This window comes from Lepisma saccharinum, chromosome 13 (genome assembly GCF_977018435.1).
Source record: "Lepisma saccharinum chromosome 13, izLepSacc3.1, whole genome shotgun sequence".
NCBI classification, from domain to species: Eukaryota; Metazoa; Arthropoda; class Insecta; order Zygentoma; family Lepismatidae; genus Lepisma; species Lepisma saccharinum.
The window spans coordinates 81117983-81138381 of NC_139241.1; the positions used below are offsets into that span (position 1 = coordinate 81117983).

The 20399-nt window shown below is 40.8% G+C and overlaps 1 protein-coding gene across 2 annotated transcripts in view; it reads right to left on the minus strand.

Moving 5' to 3' along the window:
* Positions 1 to 20399, minus strand: part of LOC145997076 (uncharacterized) — a 112630-nt gene that overhangs the window by 56091 nt on the left and 36140 nt on the right. For both annotated transcript variants that reach the window (XM_083133693.1, XM_083133692.1), the window contains exon 2: positions 9566 to 9679. In XM_083133693.1, coding sequence (XP_082989819.1) covers positions 9566 to 9679 — 114 coding nt within the window. The remainder of the gene's footprint in view (positions 1 to 9565; positions 9680 to 20399) is intronic.

Here is a 20399-nt window from a genome sequence, read left to right on the forward strand (position 1 = left end):
TATAACCCTTATAAAGGGTTACTATTTCCACGTAACATAGACATATGACTATGCGCGCGGCTTTCGTAGCGGAGTGGTGAGCACAACGCGCTATGACGCCAGAGGCCCGGGTTCGAATTCCGGACATGAGTGTTTTTGGTGAGTGTCCCTTCATCATATACTCAGTCATCCTCACGTTCGCGATTATCCAAAAGTGGCAGAAAAACGAAGTAAAATAAACCAAATTAATTAATAATAATGGTCCAAATAGAAATAATATTTTCCTGAAACAGGCCCAAAGGATTTTCAATTTTTTTACACAGATTGAGAGAGTTGTGAGGCTCTGGTTTGACTGATTTGTTGTTTTAAGTCCACTTTATGCACAGGAAGGCTAATCGGGACTGGACTAAAGTGGGATCCGAACCACTGTACCATGTGCCTCCACCGGGTAACGAACCCGGGACCCCTTGATAACAAGGCGACGATGTTAATACTACGCCATCGGGGAGGCCCTTGTGAGGCTTTGGATTAGACCACTGTACACACGGCCGCTCGCAGGATTTTTTCTCAGGTGGAGGAGGGGCAGCAGTGCTTAAAAAAGGGGGAATCGTAGAGTGATGCTTCCCACCCCCCCACCCCCGCCCCAGTTAAGAGAATTCTCATAAAGCCTCCTTAGGACTAGGATAATTTGCATAAACAGTTATTCTGCTGCCATTTACGGCTACAATTTCAAAATTTGGATTGTGAAGTCTTTCCAGATATCTCGGGGAGGGAGTGGGCCAAGTACCCCGTGGCCCTTCTGCGGGCGCCCTTCTTTGAACACAAGATTACTCCGGATGAGCAGATGACACAGCCTGTTTTCGAAACGATCTTTTCGTGGGCGCCCTGTACCCTTCAAGGCATGTCGGTACCAACACTTGTTTCCCCAACACTCGTGAAATCCATGACCCGCGCCAGTTACTTATGGTCGAGCTGCGTTGTCTAAGCTCCGCCGGACAACGCTCCACCTCATCCCTCCGATCCTCGGTTCCCTTAGCGACCGGACGCAACAACTCACCGTCCGATTCCAGTCGTCTCCTTCCCCCCCTTTGAACATTTCAGTCCACTTCACCGATCATGCACCACGCAAGTATTGACCAGTCCCTTCCAACCCCCCCCCCCACCCCGGCCCTTCTAAATTACACCGAAATTGAGAAATGGTTACCGGCCTCCGCTGCCATTATTGCCTCCATAAATTATATCCGCCAAGACAGAGATTTCAATCTAAATTGCTTCACGTTTCCCCCGCCTTTGCAGATGATATAAGCTTTCCTGGGTCTCTTGGCGGGGCTTCAACATCACATGCGAGAATATGACCATATTTTTTTTTATTGCGCTCTCTCTGCGAGCACAGCGAAGGGGCCAGAGGCGAAGAAGTTGCTAATGTGATCTACATTCCACAAGCTGACACGTAGAGGCCCTGGCGTGAACATCTGTTAAGTCAAATATGTTATTCCTGCAGCCCCTTAACTGGGGCGCCGTTATTACAACTACTCCGTTCCCCCTAAGTCTGTACGCAGCCCCTGCCGAAAAGACCTACGATTTTACTCCCTTGAAACTGTAAGTGCATGCTGAATAGTGCAAAGCTTCTATTCCGTTTCGGAGAATCATAAGCGGCGCCATGTGGGCAGAGGGGGGTGAAGGTTGCGCCCGCCCTTTCCTTTTCCGCACCCTCTTTTCACCCCCAATCGTCATCTCGACACTAAATAATATTTTAAAGAAATAACCCGCTATCAATTGGATTTGTGGATAAAATAGCAGACCTCCATGGCGGAGTGGTTAGCACATCGTGCTACGACGCCATGGATCCCTGATTCGAATCCCGGTCTGGGCAGGGGTGTTCTTTGTGAGTGTCCCTTTTCAATTTCATCATATCATCACTCATCTTCATCTTCGCGATTAGCCAAAAGGGGCAGAAATGTGAAGTACAATAAATCAATATTACAAGAATCCGCGCAACATCTCAATCAATCCACACAAAGATTCTCCAGAAATTTATATTGTGATTTCTAAACAACTGTCATAATTCCGTACCTGCGACTCTACGAGTAAGCTTCTTGGATTACAAAAGTCGGTGCATGCAATCCTAAAACTTCAGGGTGATTTCTAAATACCGTAATAGTTCAATGGGTGTGAGACCACAAGTAACCTTCTTTTCTATCACAGAAATTCAGTGAGCAGCACAAGCAGTACATACGAAGAATCACCTCAAACTTTAGAGTGATTTCTAAACACATGTAAGAAGAGTTCAGTGGTTGTGGCTCCATGAGTCAAGCCCTTTCTATTACAGAAATCCAGGCAACAGCACAAGCAATCGACATGAAGAATCACCTGTAAGCTAAGGGTGATTCTAAACATATGTAAGAAGAGCTCAGTGGCTGTGGCTCCACGAGTAAGCAAGCCCTTTTCTATTACAGCAATCCAGGCAACAGCACAAGCAGTCCACACGAAGAATCACCTGAAACTCTTGAGCGATTTCTAAACACATGTAAGAAGAGTTCAGTGGCTGTGGCTCCATGAGTCAAGCCCTTTCTATTACAGAAATCCAGGCAACAGCACAAGCAATCCACACGAAGAATCACCTGACAGCTCAGGGTGATTCTAAACACACGTAACAGTTTAGATTACAGACTGTCGGCATGCTTCTAATCAAAGCAAATTTTGTGCAATTCTCTGTTAAATAAAAATCTATGGCCGAGAAACTAAATTGCGTAATAAAGCTTAACTTTTCCGAAACCAATGTACCGCTTCCTTTACTCATACCATTCCTCCGAACGTGATAATTACCAGTTCTACCACCTGCTCGTTATCATAAAGCATTCACAAGGATCGTGTTTGACGTTTAACGTTGAAAAACGAAGAATTAACCCCCATAGTCAAGCTGTTAAGTTTCCCCTGTGTCAAAAAGCACATGAGTTGCCAGTTTTTTTTTCCGAGCAGACACAGTTACAAGTCCTCCCCTTCCACTCACTCCCCGAACGCTCTGCTCCCACCCCCTTCCAGCCCTCGTGTGATAGGGAGTGGGGGAACGAAACGTCATCGGCATGACTCATTCAGCTGTCTGTGATACACTGTGAACGATTCAAAAAGAACAGAACCGTCTGTGAAGCCACATGGTGGACGAGGAATAAAACAATCACATCAAACGGTTAACAAGATTTTTTTTTAAGAGAGCATAGTTTTGATTCTTTTGTATATCCGTTTAGAGATTTCCGTGAACTTTTTTAACACCCGATGAATTGCTGTGTGGAAAATATGTATCCTAGGTTTCAATATAGATCATCCATTTCATCATTATTCACTATTGCAAAAAAATAAGGGCACAGTGCAAGCACACACAAAGATTTTAGCAAAAACTTTAAGGTGGTCATTGTATATGACAAATAGTTCAATGACTGACATATTTTGTAAAAAAGGAACGAAAGAAGGATTTTGCAGTACTATATCATAGGCAGTAGGCCAAGCAATCAACACGAAGATTTACCTGAAGGCTCTAAATCCTGTAATAGTTAAGTGGCTGTGGTTCCACAAGTAAGCCTTTTCCTATTACAAAAAATTGAGGCAACAGCCGAAATAATCCACACCACAATTCTTCTAAAAGCTCTAGGGTGATTTCTACACCCTGTAATAGTTCAATGGCTGTGGCTCCACAAGTAAGCCTTTCTCTGTTGCAAAATTCCAGGTAACAGCACAAGCAATAAACACGAAGGTGATTTCTAATCACGTGTAATGGTTCAGTGGTTCTGTCAGTACGAGTAATCCATTCTTCTGTGACAAAATTCCAGGAAGAGCGCAAACAATTCTCAGGATTCTTCTGAGTTCTATAGTGGTAGACCACGTAAGCTTTCATAATTTAGAAAATGTGCGTAATTCTTTCAAATGATACATAGTTCTTCTTATAAAAGTCCTGTGATGTGAGACACATATGTCTGATTGTAGTTGGAGTCCCTTCCTCCTTTTAGCCTACAGGGTGACCACAGGCAAAAGAACCATGGAGGGGAAGATCCGCGAAGGCTTTTGTCTGAAGGTTCTTTTGTTTGTGATCACTCTATAGCATATAGAAACTTATAGAGAAAAAAATACTGGAAAAGATGGCACAATAAAGAAGAAAACAACCTCTCCTTTGTGGTCATATTCACCCATATGAAAATCCTGGGAACGGCGTTGGTAAGGAGCGAGAATTGACTATATATATATATATATATGATCAGATAACTTTTGGAGCTACAGTATTTAGTTTTGGCTTAATCCAGGAATGAAAACTGAAGAATTTTCTTTCCTCTCATAACAGCACTTGAAGAACCCATCGCATCAATTTGCCTCGTAACACCTGCACGGCTACCGGATAAGCACGAAAAACCTTCTCCGGGTAGAACTGGAGAAGTTGCGTGCTATCATCGCAGAGAATATAAATCACTCTAATTAATAATTCCACGGCCACCCTTTCTGTGAACGGAGCAATAAACGTGTCGGAGGCAGTTATAGGGAAAGCTCAAAGGAGGCTTCTCTTGTTCCTCCGTTCCCGAAAGAAAGACTATGTCAGGTGGTAGTAAACAACTGGTTAGAGAAAAACCTTTACACCTTTGTTACCACACTATATGGGCAGGTTGCTCCATCAGATAAATCCATGATTGCCAGGCTCATTGGAATTATTTGGGCCAGCCCATGCAGTGCTTAGGTAAAAAAAAAAAAGTTTGTTTTGAGTCTGTTGAGTCTATGCTCAGCTCAAAGATGATGTGAACCACTTTGTAATATGCCTTCACCGGGAATTGAACCCGGAACCCCTTGATTACAAGGCGATTACTATATGGGCGATGTTTGCTCGAGCCTTTGGAATGAATGAGGGGGTGCATTTTTTTATTATGGAATGTCTATAAAAAAGATGGTGAGATGATTTGCTTACATTTCTCTAGCTGGGGATAACATCCTTCCGCATCTCCTCACTGCGTGAGCTGATTTAGGCGGAGTTCTACAACTTCTAGTGATATTACAACCAAAGAAAAAACGTTTTCTGATATCTTATTATCAGTTAATGGTATGGGGGCCTGAAACTTGCCTTATAATAGGACTGTATAATCGGTGAGAATGAGTGATGATGGGATGGATGGAGAACACCATATCCAGACCGGGATTCAAACGCAGGACCTCTGCCATTGTAGCGCGGCGTGATAACAACTCGCACATGGAGACCACATTTTAAAAGTTTCACTTCCATCTTGAATTCGTCTCATAACTGCACAACAGAATTCTGAATTTTGAAGAATTTGCTCAAGATTAGAAATTGCTATCATGATCATTTTCGTTAAAGTTGCTTGAGCTGCTGTCTAAATATCTGTAATAGAAAAAGCTTACTCGTAAGCAACACAGCTACTGAACTGTTTCCGTGTTTAGAAATCACCCTAGAGTTCTCGAGATAATCTTCATGTGGATTGATTATGCTGTTGCGTCCATTTTTTGCAAGAGAAGAAACTGAACAATTAGATGTTTTTAGAAATCACCTCAAGTTTTCTGGAGGATTTTCATGTCAATTGCTTGTGGTATTCTTGTCTGGACTTTTGTAATAGAAAAATGCTTACTCGTGATGCCACAGTCACTGAACTATTACACGTGTTTAGAAACCACCCTAGAGCTGTCTTGAAAATCTTCACGTCGATTGCTGCATGTGTTGCCTGGATTTTTCTGCTGATGCAAATTTGATGCTAAGAAATACTATTAACTGCCCAGCACTAGCAACACTGTAAAAAGCTCCCGTAATCAGATAATCGCCGGCTGACGATATAAACACTTGGTAGGGAAAGCCACATACTGCAGATGCGGAGGCTTGTCTTGAGGATCGGATATTTCTTGGAGCGGCTACTGTCCGTGTTGCTCCTTCTGCCGTTTACGATCCATGCGCATAGGTGGCACGACCTGCTATGTAATTGACCATAAAGGCAATAAAAGAGGCTGGTATTTTACAACCTCTCACGCCGCTACTTCGCAACTTTCCCTTCCAGGACCGGTGGGTGGAGGAATTCCAGCAGGTCTTTGCTGGAGAAGGGTTTCAATTTAGTGGATGGATTCGGGTTTGTTCCCTTCTCGTTCCTTTTCGTGGTGTCTTCGTTAACGCTTAATCTGTTTTAACCTAATAATCCACATATTCGTCATCCACATAACTGTTAATTCAGTGTCGTGTACTGAGTCCAAGATCTGAGCTATCTCACTATGTCACGTGGTCCTAGGCTGTGAATAGGAATAAATTTATTAACTCCTAAGAAATCAGGTTGCCAACTCATAAGAAATCAGATGCTAACACATAAGAAATCAGGTTGCCAACTCATAAGAAATCAGGTTGCCAACTCATAAGAAATCAGAAGGTAACACATAAGAAATCAGGTTGCCAACTCATAAGAAATCAGGTTGCCAACTCATAAGAAATCAGGCTGCCAACTCATAAGAAATCAGGCTGCCAACTCATAAGAAATCAGGCTGCCAACTCATAAGAAATCAGGTTGCCAACCCATAGAAATCAGGTTGCCAACCCATAAGAAATCAGGTTGCCAACCCATAGAAATCAGGTTGCCAACTAAAACAGGTTACCAACGTATAAGAAATCAGGTTGCCAACCCATAAGAAATCAGGTTGCCAACCCATAAGAAATCAGGTTTCCAACCCATAAGAAATCAGGTTGCCAACTCATAAGAAATCAGGCTGCCAACTCATAAGAAATCAGGTTGCCAACCCATAGAAACAGGTTGCCATCCCATAAGAAATCAGGTTGCAAACTCATAAGAAATCAGGTTGCCAACTCAAGAAATCAGGTTGCCAACTCAAGAAATCAGCATCATCATCTTACTGATATGAATAATATTATTTACAATTTCCGATCGATATTCTCCTGTATTTTATTCTCTAGAATTCAGGCTTCGCAGATAGCCTAGCTAGCTCAGAATATACGCCGAATATAATCCATGCAACGTTCATGCACACACTGGCGTACGCTTTGGAGAGCTGGAATTTTGAGAAAATCAACATTTTCAAATGAAACCAGTAAAGATCTCGGGTAAAAACAAATTAGTGAATGCAAACCCACTTTAAAAAGACCCCGATTACCGTTTTTGGCTTTGAACAACTTTTAAAATCAACGTTAAAAATGGTCTTCACGAAATATTTTATAGTGTGTGAATATGTGTATCCCCTAGAACGCATTTATGTAGTAGCCACCGTTACAATTCCCACCCCTTCCGGAAAAAAAAATCCTACTTACGCTAGTGAACACAAATGTTGCACCCGATTACGTATTTAGTTCACACTACTATTTTGGCCTGATGTGTCACACATTCGTCATTCACACAAAACGTTTCAATCCAACGAAACATATATCCGTCATTTACACAACGGTTTCATGGTCGCTTTTCTAACACTTTTGGTTAATCTTGACGATGCAGATGAGTCATGATATGATGAAATTGATGGGGGTAACTCGTAGGGTGACCAGACATACTCTTTTTAAGAGTATTATACTCTTTTAGAGGTTCATATACTCTATACTCTTTTCAATTTGCAAAAATCCCCAAATATACTCTTTTCCTTGCTATTTAATTTCATTCATTATTTTACGCGTAAATATGCGTTAAAATCCACAGAACGGAAAACGTCAAGATGTCAACAAACTGTGGTATTTACTCCTTGACTCAAAAATTTCCTATGAACAATTTCAAGCCATTTTCATATTCCATCAACCAGCAAAACATATTTCAAATTCATTGGAATTTAATGATAATGATATTTTTGACACTTATTGTGCAATTTCAAAAGCCATTGAAAAACATCTTGAAGATTGGGGGAAAGAAAAGAAACAATGATGGGTAAGTGGAGGTCAGTACAGGCTGGGTCAAATTTAAGTGATTGTGCCTCTTATAAAATTCTTGTTTACTCTGCCTGGTACAAATGTTGGTTGTGAAAGACTCTTCAGTGTTATTGAAACTTATTGGCGAGAGGAAAAGAGTACACTCCTGGTGTCAAAACTCGAACAAGTAATGAAAGTGAAATTAAATGTGGACATGACCTGTGAAGAGTTTGCACTGGCAATAAAGTACTATTTAAACATACTGAAGATAGCAAAATCATCCCAGAAGTATGAACGATGGTGGCCATTGGTGAGTAAGTATTTGTAATTAGCTAATTACATTAAACCCATAAGTAATTTGAATCTGTAGAGTGTAGGCCCGTTTTATAAGGGGCTATAATGGAAGCAATAACAAGTAGCCACCCTTATTTTAGTTTCCTTTTTGTTTTGTGCATGCTCACCTTCAACCTATAGAGTATACTCTTTTTTGTCAACAAATATCTGGTTACCCTAGTAACTCGCAAAGAAAACACATGTCTAGGCTGTAATTCGAACCGGGATCCCTAGCGCGCTGTGCTAACCACTCCGTCGCGGAGGTCGGCTGTACGCTATCCAAGTAACTGTTTAACCTTATCGTTCATATATAATTACTGTTTCAACCCGATAATCCAGTCAGTAATATTCTATAATGTTTTAACGCACTGGACATTCGTTTACAGGATACGATTTTTGGAGCGAATTGACAATATAGAGAAAGTCCCCAATTTTGTTAATTTTCGGTATACTAACTAATTTTGGCCTCCTAATCACGAATCTGTTGTGAAAAACCGGGGGTCACGTCTGGAAATGTGAACGAACGAAATGTTATAAGTTTTACGAACGAAATGCTTGCCTAACCTAACTGAACCTAACCTAACCTAACCTTCCGTGAATGGTTTGTGGGCCAATGAACACTTTCAATAAGGAATTTCTAGTTTTGTAGCACGTAACCGACGATCAATGTTTCACGGAACACGCCCTTTTTTTCCTGAAACCAGCGGTTGGATATATGCGTAGTTTTACGAACGAAATATTATAAATATGCTTGCCTAACCTAACTAAACCTAAACTAACCTTACCTGAAATGGTTATCCGTGAATGATTTGTGGGCCAATGATCACTTTCAATAAGGAATTCCTAGTTTTGTAGCACGTAACCGACGAACAATGTTTCATCCCTACGGAACACGCCATATGGAGAATTATCGCGGTAAATAACAATGTTATTTTACAACTTCTACACGTAAATGTACATTTTTAACACGCGTCACCAGGAGTGCATAGGAAGTGAGTAGCTATAAGAAGTAGGAAGTGAATTACAGACTTTCTCTATATTGTCAAATCTTACCCGATTCTTTCTCCATCCCCGATGGTGCAGTGGTAACTTCGTCGCCTTGTAATCAAGGGGTCCCGGCTTCGATACCCGGTGGAGGCACATTGTAGAGTGGCTCGGAATCCAATTTAAATTGTAGGTCCAGTCCCGACTAGCCGTTCTCTCCCGTACATCCTAGAGAAACAAACATAGGCTATCCGGTTGCTAGCATGCAGAAGAATGACACCCAAAGGTGAGATTCGTACTTTTCAGCTAATTTTTTGGGGAGAAGAAGATTTTAGGGCAGATTTACAACCTACCCGAAAAGAGGGTTTATTGCGGGTGCGAGGAAAAACCTCTTGTACTCACTTGTTTTGCTCCGTGGCTCCCTGGGCCCATCCACCGTCACCTTTATGGCCTTGCTGTAGGTTGCTACCTGGGGCGGAGAAGTGCTCACTATGATTGTCAACGTGAAGCTCTTGCCTGGAACAAAAAAGGCGGACAGGTTAGAAACATGGTCCGAATATATTGAAAACAACTACTGTTCTGTACAGTCATGGTCAAAAGACGACCAAATGGATAAACTAAACTACAGGATGTCCGAAAATTCACGCAACCGAGATTTTGAACGTACGTAACTTTTGTACAAGAAGCGATAGAGACATGAATCTTACCCTGGGCATTAACTTTGTCTATGTGGATATTTTTGAAACGTTAAACATGTTCTGCATGAACATTCAATGTGCGGAAAATGTTACTAAAGGGTAAAAAAAAGTTTATGTACAAAGTAAAAACGAAAATGGATAAAATACATAAAAAGTATGTTTTTTCGAAATCACGAGGTGTACCCCATACCATCGTATGTAATGCATCAAATGCGTAAAAAAATTATCGTTATTTTATCAATACGATAAACACGCACACGTCCATCGACACACATCGAAAATTTTTGCAAGCGATCTGTCTTTTATTCATGCTTTCTTTATTCCGCACAAAAACTTTTTTACTCGTTGATAACTTTTTCCGCATACTGAACGTTCATGTAGAGAGTGATTTTCTTGTTTAATGTTTGAAAAAATATCCACATAGCAGAAGTTAATAAATACCCAGTGTAAACGGAGGCACATACTGGTTCGGATCCCACTTTAAACTGTAGGACCAGTCCCAATTAGCCTGTCTAAGCATAAAGGCGAACTCAAAACTATACTGAAAGAAACAAAAACTCCATTACAAGTGAACAGGCTGCAGCAAAATAGTATCTTACTCTAGTATAAGTGATCAGGCAATATCAAAAAGGCTCGTACTCTATTACAAGTGATCAGACTACATTAATATATGGCCTTACTCCATTATGAGTGATCAGGCAACATTAGAATAATCTCTTACTCCATTACAAGTGATCAGACTACATTAAAATAGGGCTTTACTCCATTACAAGTGATCAGGCAGCATTAGAATAATCTCTTACTCCATTACAAGTGATCAGACTACATTAATATATGGCCTTGCTTCATTACAAGTGATCAGGCAACATTAGAATAATCTCTTACTCCATTACAAGTGATCAGACTACATTAATATATGGCCTTACTCCATTACAAGTGATCAGGCAACATTAGAATAATCTCTTACTCCATTACAAGTGATCAGACTACATTAATATATGGCCTTACTCCATTACAAGTGATCAGGCAACATTAGAATAATCTCTTACTCCATTACAAGTGATCAGGCAGCATTAGAATGGTGTGTTACTCTATTACAAGTGATCAGGCAGCATTAGAATGGTGTGTTACTCTATTACAAGTGATCAGGCAGTATTAAAATAGCCTCTAGAGCTTCTTACTCCAATACACGTGATCAGACTGCATTGCAACTGCTGGGCGATCAGACAACATTAAAACAGTCTCTTAATCCAATATAAGTGATCAGGTTGCATTAAAATAGTCTGTTACTCTACTACAAGTGATCTGGCTTCGTTATTCTGGGGGTTTCAAGGTTATTTTTTAGTATGCCTGTGGTTCATTATTCACCCCATGTTAATCTTGACGACAGACGTCGTGCTTTACCTCCATGCCTCCTACGTGACCTTCTGATAGGTGCTAAGCATTTGCTAGCACCCTGAAATGGTTTCGTCTCACCTGTTACCAAAGCATCATTATGGCGAACAGTCTTGTGAATGATCCTAAAAGCCTGCAGGTAGGCGTTTGGCCGAGGACCGGAAAATGCAAACAAATATAGGGTCCAGACGAGGCAATAACGACCGACTAGCAGGCGGAAAAACGCATCGCTACGGTGATAACAAACAGGCCATCAATGTCCAACTTGAAATATGCTTACCGTTGCTGACCACTGCGTCCAGTGACGTATTGACAAATCTGATGGGGAGGCTGACCGACCAGAATGGGTGTAGATGATTGACCACCGACCAGCGTTCAGCGTGGGAACGTGAATTCCTTTACGCGAGACTTTCACAGGCATTGACGACAATCGTCAACGACCTCCTTTTTTCTCCAAGAACCCGAAGAAGTCATCAACATAAAACCTCGGAATTACCAAACCAGGAAACACGTCTCCCAGTAGCTTTCCTTTAACGTGAGCTCCCACAGAGCCCCCTCTCACCCCTCCGCGCCCCTTAAACCGTCCTGATTGGCAAGAAACGCCAACTACAGTGGTGGTTTCGTAATAGCCGACCTGCTCATGCAAGCTTACAGCAGTAAGAAGGAACATAAAAGCGACCTATGGCCGTATCGGGGACCGGACCAACTAATTGGTTCTCCTTCCCGACCGGCAACTTTGCTTTAAGGTGTGTTTAATGAAAGATTAGGGCGCTCATTAAAGCGTGCCGAGAATGCGTGCGAGCCTATGGACGACTCGGCTCGGAAGCCGCAGGCCTGCTTTTGCAAAAGCGCCGTATTAGAGCGGAAGAACGAGTCTAAAACCTGATCCCTGCAATATCCTAGACCCCAACCACATCGCACATGACTCTAGCTTGCTCTAGCGTGTATGGTGGCAAGCTTGCATTCGCACCTTCCGTTCAAAGCACCAAGAACTTTTTATAACCTATTATTTTCCGGCTCAAAGATGAGTTCCTGCAATATTCTCAAGTATCAGTGGCGTATGCGGTATGTGTTCGTCGGAATAGCATCCACATCAAGTTTCATGTACAACAAAAGAAGAATCATGCTTTGAGAAATATTTGTATGTGTTCCTCAATATATTGTGAAAAAGTGCCTAATTGAACTTGGAGCAGCGCATGTCTATGTATACAGCGGATCTGTGTTTCGCCAAGTCTTCAATAAGTTACGGATGGCCACAAAATCCGAAGTTCAAATTATCAGATATCCGTTTCTCGTGCAACGGATAATCCAGATATCCGGATAGTATAGCTTTGATTAAGGATTTGTAGAAAATCCTTCGAGTGAAACACAAAGATGACGAATAAAAAAATATGTGAATAGCCCGTAAATAGAACAAACGATAAAACTGTCCGGATAATGCAAACATTCGGATATTTCGGATAATCCGAATATCCAGACAATTTGGATATCCATATTTGAAATCCGGATAGAAAATTATCCGATGTCCAGGTAAAAATTTATCTGGATTTGGCCATCCCTACAATATACCGGGTGGTCCAAAAGTCCCGGAACGGTCACATATCGTGAGAAAAAAAACAGGAGGCGGCTGGCAACTGTGAAATTTTAAATGGAAATCCCCATTTTGTATTGCAGAATCTAGCTCAATTAGGGGCAGAGCGTCCCTTTGAATTATTATTATTATTATTATTATTATTATTTTGATGGTTGATAGCTCGTTGGACTCAGAATGAAGTCCTCTTTCCGATTCTACAATACAAAATGGGGGTTTCCATTTGAAATTTTAAAGTTGCGGGGGTGGGGAATCAAGTGTGATATCATTGAATAGCTTTCTTTCACGTATTAAACATGTATTTTTCCGTTTTCCGATTCGATGTGTATTTCTCACGATTTGTGACCGTTCCGGGACTTTTGGAGCACCCGGTATAAGTACCTGTGGGCAACCCTGGGTGTTCGTCACCTGAACTAAGTACCGAGATTATAAATGTGTGGAGCCCTCTTTCCGCCTAACCCCCATATGCTTTCGAAGCAAATTGCAACATGCAGGGGAGTGTAAGGGGGAACTCTGAACACAGCCACCCTGGGCTGTATTTTTTGCAGGCTGACGAGGTTATGGTGCCTGAACTCACATTTGTGATTACCTTTTCATCCTCATCGTCGAAATTAGCCCAAAGTGGCAGAAAATCAAATCAAAACTCGCAGGGGATAGCTTTACCCTATAAGAGACTTGGCTTTATTTTGTTTCTGTGCAGAACTTACAGTAACTAATTCACAAAGGAAAGTGTACAATACCACGACATAAGTGCATTTAGGTTTCCTTGTTTGTGTGTGTGCGAAACTTTTTGAACTCCCCAGCTCTGCTCCTGGTATAGGCCTATAGCTTCTCTCTCAGTTACTATAAGCCAAATTCCGGTTCACGGGCGTATCCGGGCAAAACAAAACTTTTTCTAAAAGATGAGAGGGGTAAAATAAGTTTTTTCCAGAGAGACAAACAACATTTGCAAGGAATATATACTTCGGAAGAGTCCCCTTGGTTCCTGCTGGCTACGCCCATGTTCCAGTTGCTTCACCCTACATTTTCACATGCAATGTAGCCATGGGCGTCCGTAAGGGGGGGGCAAGGGGGGCCGTGCCCTCCTGGAAAATGAGTCAACCAAAATTTATATATTTTTCACATATAATTTCATTTCAGCCACAATAATATGTGTTAATTATTGCGTGAATATGATAAAATCAAATTTAAGCAATGTTTTTTGAGGGAACAATACTATTATTGGGGGAAATGTGCCTTGTTTGCCCGCCCCAGAAAAAAATACCTTGCTTGCTCCTCCCAGGAAAAAATCCTGCGGACGTCCATGATTGTAGCGTAATAAATGGACGGCACTATTGTAAAGTAGAACGCTCCATTAGAAAAGTAAGTTAGTGATTTAGCAAGTAAGGTGCCTAATAGACGTAGGAACAACGTTAGAAAATTCACCACGATATTAATAGAAGCTTCTGGTGGATCCACAGGGGGGGAGGGGGGTGAACAAACCCGGTTGACCCGTAGCAGTAGAAAAGAAAAAAATATTTTTGTGCAAAAATGCATTTCTGTGTGGTATTTAGGGACACAATTTTCTGGTGCCCTCACCGGGTGTTGGTATATCAATCTACAAATCATACATTAAAACTTGACTTTACTTGAGGAAGACAAGTTTACAATAAGCTATACCCTGTCCCAGCTAACTGTGGAGCAGGGCCTCGCATAGAGGCACATTTCCTATGAGTTGGCAACCTCATTTCCTATGAGTTGGCAACATCATTTCCTATGAGTTGGCAACCTCATTTCCTATGAGTTGGCAACCTGATTTCTTATGAGTTGGTAACCTGATTTCTTAGGAGTTGGCAACCTAATTTCTATTCATAGCCTAGGACCACGTGACGTAGTGAGACAGCCCAGATCTTGGTTTCAGTATACGCCACTGGACAGGGTATAAGACTGTACTTACATAATCTTCATTATCGTAATTAGCATTGCTTCGTCTCGATTGTATAATCAAACTCGAACTCGACTTCTTAGAATCGATAGGAAGATCTCCTGTTAGAGTCAACTGTTCTCTCCCCTGAAGGCAAGGCAACGATTCATAACGCCCCCTTGTTATATCGTTCGTAAGTTCTTTGCTGCCTAAACTTCCACATCAGACGCCTCATTTAACTTCATATCAGGATCGATTGCTGTGTTATGCTTTCAAAGGTGGTTCTTATCATTCAGAGATGAATTGGGAGGGGGACAACTTCGATGATTAGCGAGCTGTCAAATCTAGATCCGGATACAGATCCCTGCATAGGCGGAGTTCTGGAGAGGCCAGAGGGGGCCTGCCCCCCCAACTAAAAAAAGACTAAAAAAATAACACATGATTAAGTTCAGTTACTACATTTTTGTCATGAAGCCATATCGGAAATCTTGACGTTAGGCATGATGGCATGTGCGGTAATTGCGCCGCAATAGAGGGACTTAGACGATTTGATTGATGTGTACAGTTTGAGGAAAGGAAAACGTAAAATGACTTTGTGTTGAGTCAACAATTACTGCTGAGGCATCAAAAGAACTTTTCAATTTATTTTTTCTGAAATTTCTGAAGCTTACTATTGTACCGTAACTTTTTTAAAGTAATACGGGTATTGTATCAATAAAAAAATAATGAAATGCAAAATGCAATAATCGTACTGTTTTGCTTCTTTTAAAACTGACAACCAATATACTAATTAATATTTGTTTACTTAAGCGAAGAAATTTAACATTTTCAAATCTAAAAGGCCTAAAACTCAAAGTTTTTTTTTTTTTTAATTTCCGGAGGAAGGTCTTCGGACCCCTTATAAGCTAGGGGATATTCAACAACCCTCAGGTACATCATATTATTCTCCTAGAGTCTGCCCCCCCCCCAAAGCAAAAGCTCAAACTCCGCCCATGGATCCCTGATAATCATTGATCCGGGTATCCGTTTATCGGTTCTAGATCTGGATACCCATTCTTAGATTCCGGGTCAGGATAATAGTTTGTTTCTTTTTTTTTAGTTCTAGGTTCTGGTAAAGTGTAAGTCCTGATTCGATCGCCGGTACGGTATCTTTGACATAGCTCGAGAGGACACGTATTCTGGGTTCGAGCCAGAACCTGTTTTTCTCAGACTTTTAACTGCAGTGTTTAAACATTTATCACGAACTGTGATGACGTTACACTCCCAACGTCTCCACATTGTATAAAAAACAACACAATAACACAAGCGGTAACTGTTCGACCTCCGGTCAACGGATTTCTTCATTTTTATAAAAGAAACTACTACGAATATGAGTTTCTGTAGCATTTTCAAAGTTCGTGGACGTATTTTCTTTCATCGTTGAATCTACTGGAACGGGGAATTCATGTATTTTTGAAGAGAAATATATCTCCGACGCACAAATGCCGTTGCTTTTTCTTGCTTCCTCTACGTGTTCCGGATGTTGCGTACGTTCGACGACGTAACCCTGTCAGTGTTTCCAACCACGCCGTTGTTTTGCAAGAAAATGAGAAAACGCAATATACATTCCTGATATTACTACGACCCCAAATTTTAACTATGTTTGCCTAACCTAACCGAACCGAACCTAACCTTACGGTGAATGGTTTGTGGGGCTATGCGTGAATGGTATTTGGGGCTATGCGGAATGGTTCGTGGGGTATTTTTAGGTTAAGAAGGTTGGAAACACTGCATACCCACTCATGACCCACAGCTGTGCCCGCCATATTGTGTGTTACGGAAGCGAAACAAGCAAGAACAATAATTACTGTTAACGTGAAAAATTGAAATTATTTTCGTTAAAAAAGCAAAATTCCACCTCAAACAATCTTTGCAATGCAGAATCGGTAAGTACGAATGTTAACAATGACGAAATAAACGAGTGAGAGGTGTTGACCGGAGATCGAGCGGGTAATACACAAACTAGCAAAGATAAGCGGAACCTAACGTTATGAAATTTCTAAAGAAACTGAATTGGCATCATCTCGTTTACTCCACGTGGACTTGACAAGAGCTGCCAGTTCCTAAAACGGACGCTATTGGTGGAAAAGGTTTGAGGGGAGGATCTACTGGGCTCCACGCGGACGTTATGAAATCTCTACAGAAACTGAATTGGCAACACTCATTTACTCCACGTGGACTTGACAAGAGCTGCCAGTTCCTAAAACGAACGCCATTGGTGGGAAAGGTTTGAGGGGAGGATCTACTGGGCTCCATATGTCGACTTGACACATGTTCGTCAGAGGGAAGCTGGCCTTTCGGAACTTTCGTTGAAGTGGCGTTGGAATCAGGACTTCAACTATATCCGTTCTTCAGTTTCGGACCCAGGTTTCAGTTTTTTCGATTTCGGATCCGAGTAGCACTTCAGGGTAGTCGAGACGTAATAGTTTAAAGCACTGATCGCAAACAATATGTTTTATTCAAGTATAGATGGAGCAACTACTTTAGTGATAGATTATGGTCCATACTTCATCGCATAACTAAAAATAATGTACATTAACATAGTGTTAGCTGATAAAATATTATTGTTACTATCACGCAGAAAAAGTTCTTGTTAACGCATTTGATTTAAATGCATACACTAGTAAAGGTCATGAAGTTTTGCAGAAAAGTATATTAATAATTACTTGAATAAGAAGTGTAAAATACTTTAGTAATAAATAATTCATTATTCTAGCCTCCTTTAATATTACAGCACCGTCGTAAATAATATAAATTAGCTGTTGGTTTACCCAAGTTTGACTTGACAATGGTTTTATCCAAGTTAGCTTTAATCCTGGTTTAAACCAAGATTAATACAAATTGTTTTTAAGTGTTTTTTCCACATTTTGTCACTTAATCAACAGTGAATTAATATTACAGATTATAATACGCAGTTTTCATAATTGATTTTTTACCTGCACCACTAGATAGCTATTGGAAGCATGGATATCACATGTTCCAAAGTGAGAATCCTAGTAACATTTACTTAGCATTTGCAACAATATGTTTAACAACATTGATCAAGTCTATAATGAGGAATTGTTGTGACTAAAAAGCTATCTGCTACGTATACGCGTATTATGTACTTTGTGGAACATATGGCGTGTGTGTTACCACAGATGGTTGGGATCTACAAGTTTATTGGTGGATATAACAGACGAAAATAATTCCATTTTAACACATGCGGTGCCTTAGCAGTATTCATTTGTATACACCTGGCATGAATCGTGCATTAGTAATGAATGCATTTGGTCCGCATTAACCACATTTACATAAAAGCTAATTTCGGCCTCCCCGATGGTGTAGTGGTAACATCCTCGCCTTGTAATCAAGGGGTTCCGGGTTCGATACCCGGTGGAGGCACATGGCGAAGTGGTTCCGGTCCCACTTGAAACTGTAGGTCCAGCCCCGATTAGCCTATCTGTGCATAAATTCGAGTTGGTGTTTTAAGTCCACTTTATGCACAGTAAGGCTAATCGGGACTAGACCTACAGTTTAAACTGGGATCCGAACCACTATGTGCCTCCACCCCTTAGTTATGGACTTAGAACAAGAAGTCAAACAAACAAACAATAAAAACTGATTGGTATGAACAGTAAATTGCTGATCTCCCAGATGGCGTAGTGGTAATGCTATCACCTTATAACCAAAGGGTTTGGAGTAAGATCCCCTGTGGAAGCACAATGAACAGAGGTTTGGATTCTCATCTAAACTGTAGGTCCAGTCTGGTTTAACCTATCTCAACATCAAATGGACTCAGAATAAACTTTGGCGAACATTTGACAACAGTAAATTGCGTAAATGGGGATACAACACTTGTTTTAATGTCAGAACTTTATTTTAACTTCTCAACTGCAATCTCTCTCTCGGCACTGGCGGCGATTGGGTTCCAAAACCGGGGATGGGGGGGCAAAGTGTCAAAACTGGGGGGGGGCAAAGACAGTTTACTTCCCCTTTGTAGATAAGGTTTAGCATAGTGTGTCTGTCGGGAATCTGTGGAGCAAGGCCGCGCATACCGGTAGAAAAGAGGAGAAACGAATTGGTGGAGCAAAGCAGTGCAAACGGCTGGTAGCTGCATCCTCGTTTCCCCTCTCGCGCGTTCATAAGGCAATTGGAGATACTTTAATAGTTGCGGAAATATATTATTAATTCCTAACTGTTCAATAATAATAACAATTATTAGTATCTCTGTTACAAATTTAATCATCAGCATCAAACAATAGTGATTACTACTATTAACGATCTATAACTATTAAAATGTTACTCTTCTTGGGCTGCTGAAAGTTCAAAGTAGAGATGGCCAAATCCGGATAAAATTTTATCCAGATATGAGATAATTTTCTATCCGAATGTCGGATATTCTGACACCATTAAGCATTGTTTCCATGACATGAAAAACTAAATATGCTGACCAAGGCAGTAATTTATTTTATTATAAAACATAAACTAAACGTAACGTTTCAACCTTCTAGCAAGATCTTCTTCAGACTCTGCACCAAGTACAAATGTAACAAGGTACAAAACAGGACGATATATATATACACAAACATTACTCCCCCTCCAGACTATTAGAAAGTTGTTCTGGAACATTCTAGCAGGTGGCTTTTCCTTGTCAACTGTACTTTCACCTGAAAGGCTAAACATATTTACTTCCATCTAGAATGTGGCTCTTTATCTTTCTAATAGTCTGGAGGGGAGTAATGTTTGTGTATATATATCTTCCTGTTTTGTACCTTGTTACATTTGTACTTGGTGCAGAGTCTGAAGAAGATCTTGCTAGAAGGTTGAAACGTTACGTTTAGTTTATGTTTTATAATAAAATAAATTACTGCCTTGGTCAGCATATTGAGTTTTTCGGATATCCTGATCGGATATCATATATTCGGATTATGCGGACACCAGAATTATATGGATATTCGGATTATCCGTTACATTCGAACATTCGAAAAGGAGATCGGATAATTGATAATCTGTTATTCGGATTTTGTCGAAACCTTTCCATTATTCTCTACATACATACAATCGACGTTCGTGGCGGAGCGGTTACGACTCCAGGGGTCCCGAGTTAGAATCCCGGCCTGGGTATGTGGGTTCTTTGTCAGTGTTCCTTTATCAATCTCATCCTCATCTTCGCGATTAGCCAAAAGTGCCAGCTAAGCGAAGTAAAATAAACAAAATCAAATCTGCTGTATATATACGTACGGGCATGATTAGAATTGTATTACCACTGTAATATATTCATTATAAAATAAATAATAACAAATAATAAAAACAGCATGAAAGTGAGCAGATGAATATAGCTAGACCCTCAGCAGTAACAATTTGATGGGACACTATGAGATGCTGTCTTAGTTAATGAATAAGAAACATCAATTTTTTTTCTAGACGACACCTTTGCGGCTAAAATTGACCATTTCTGGAGCAATCCGCCGTCTGTTTATGTGCTGGATCTGTATTTTAATCCCACCAATTTCCGTGGACTGATGTACCGCGAGGAAAAAAAAAAAAGGAACAACCATATTCTGGTCGCCATAATTTCATTACATTTTTCGCCTCTTTCTCCCAACCTGTTTGTGAATAATTTACATC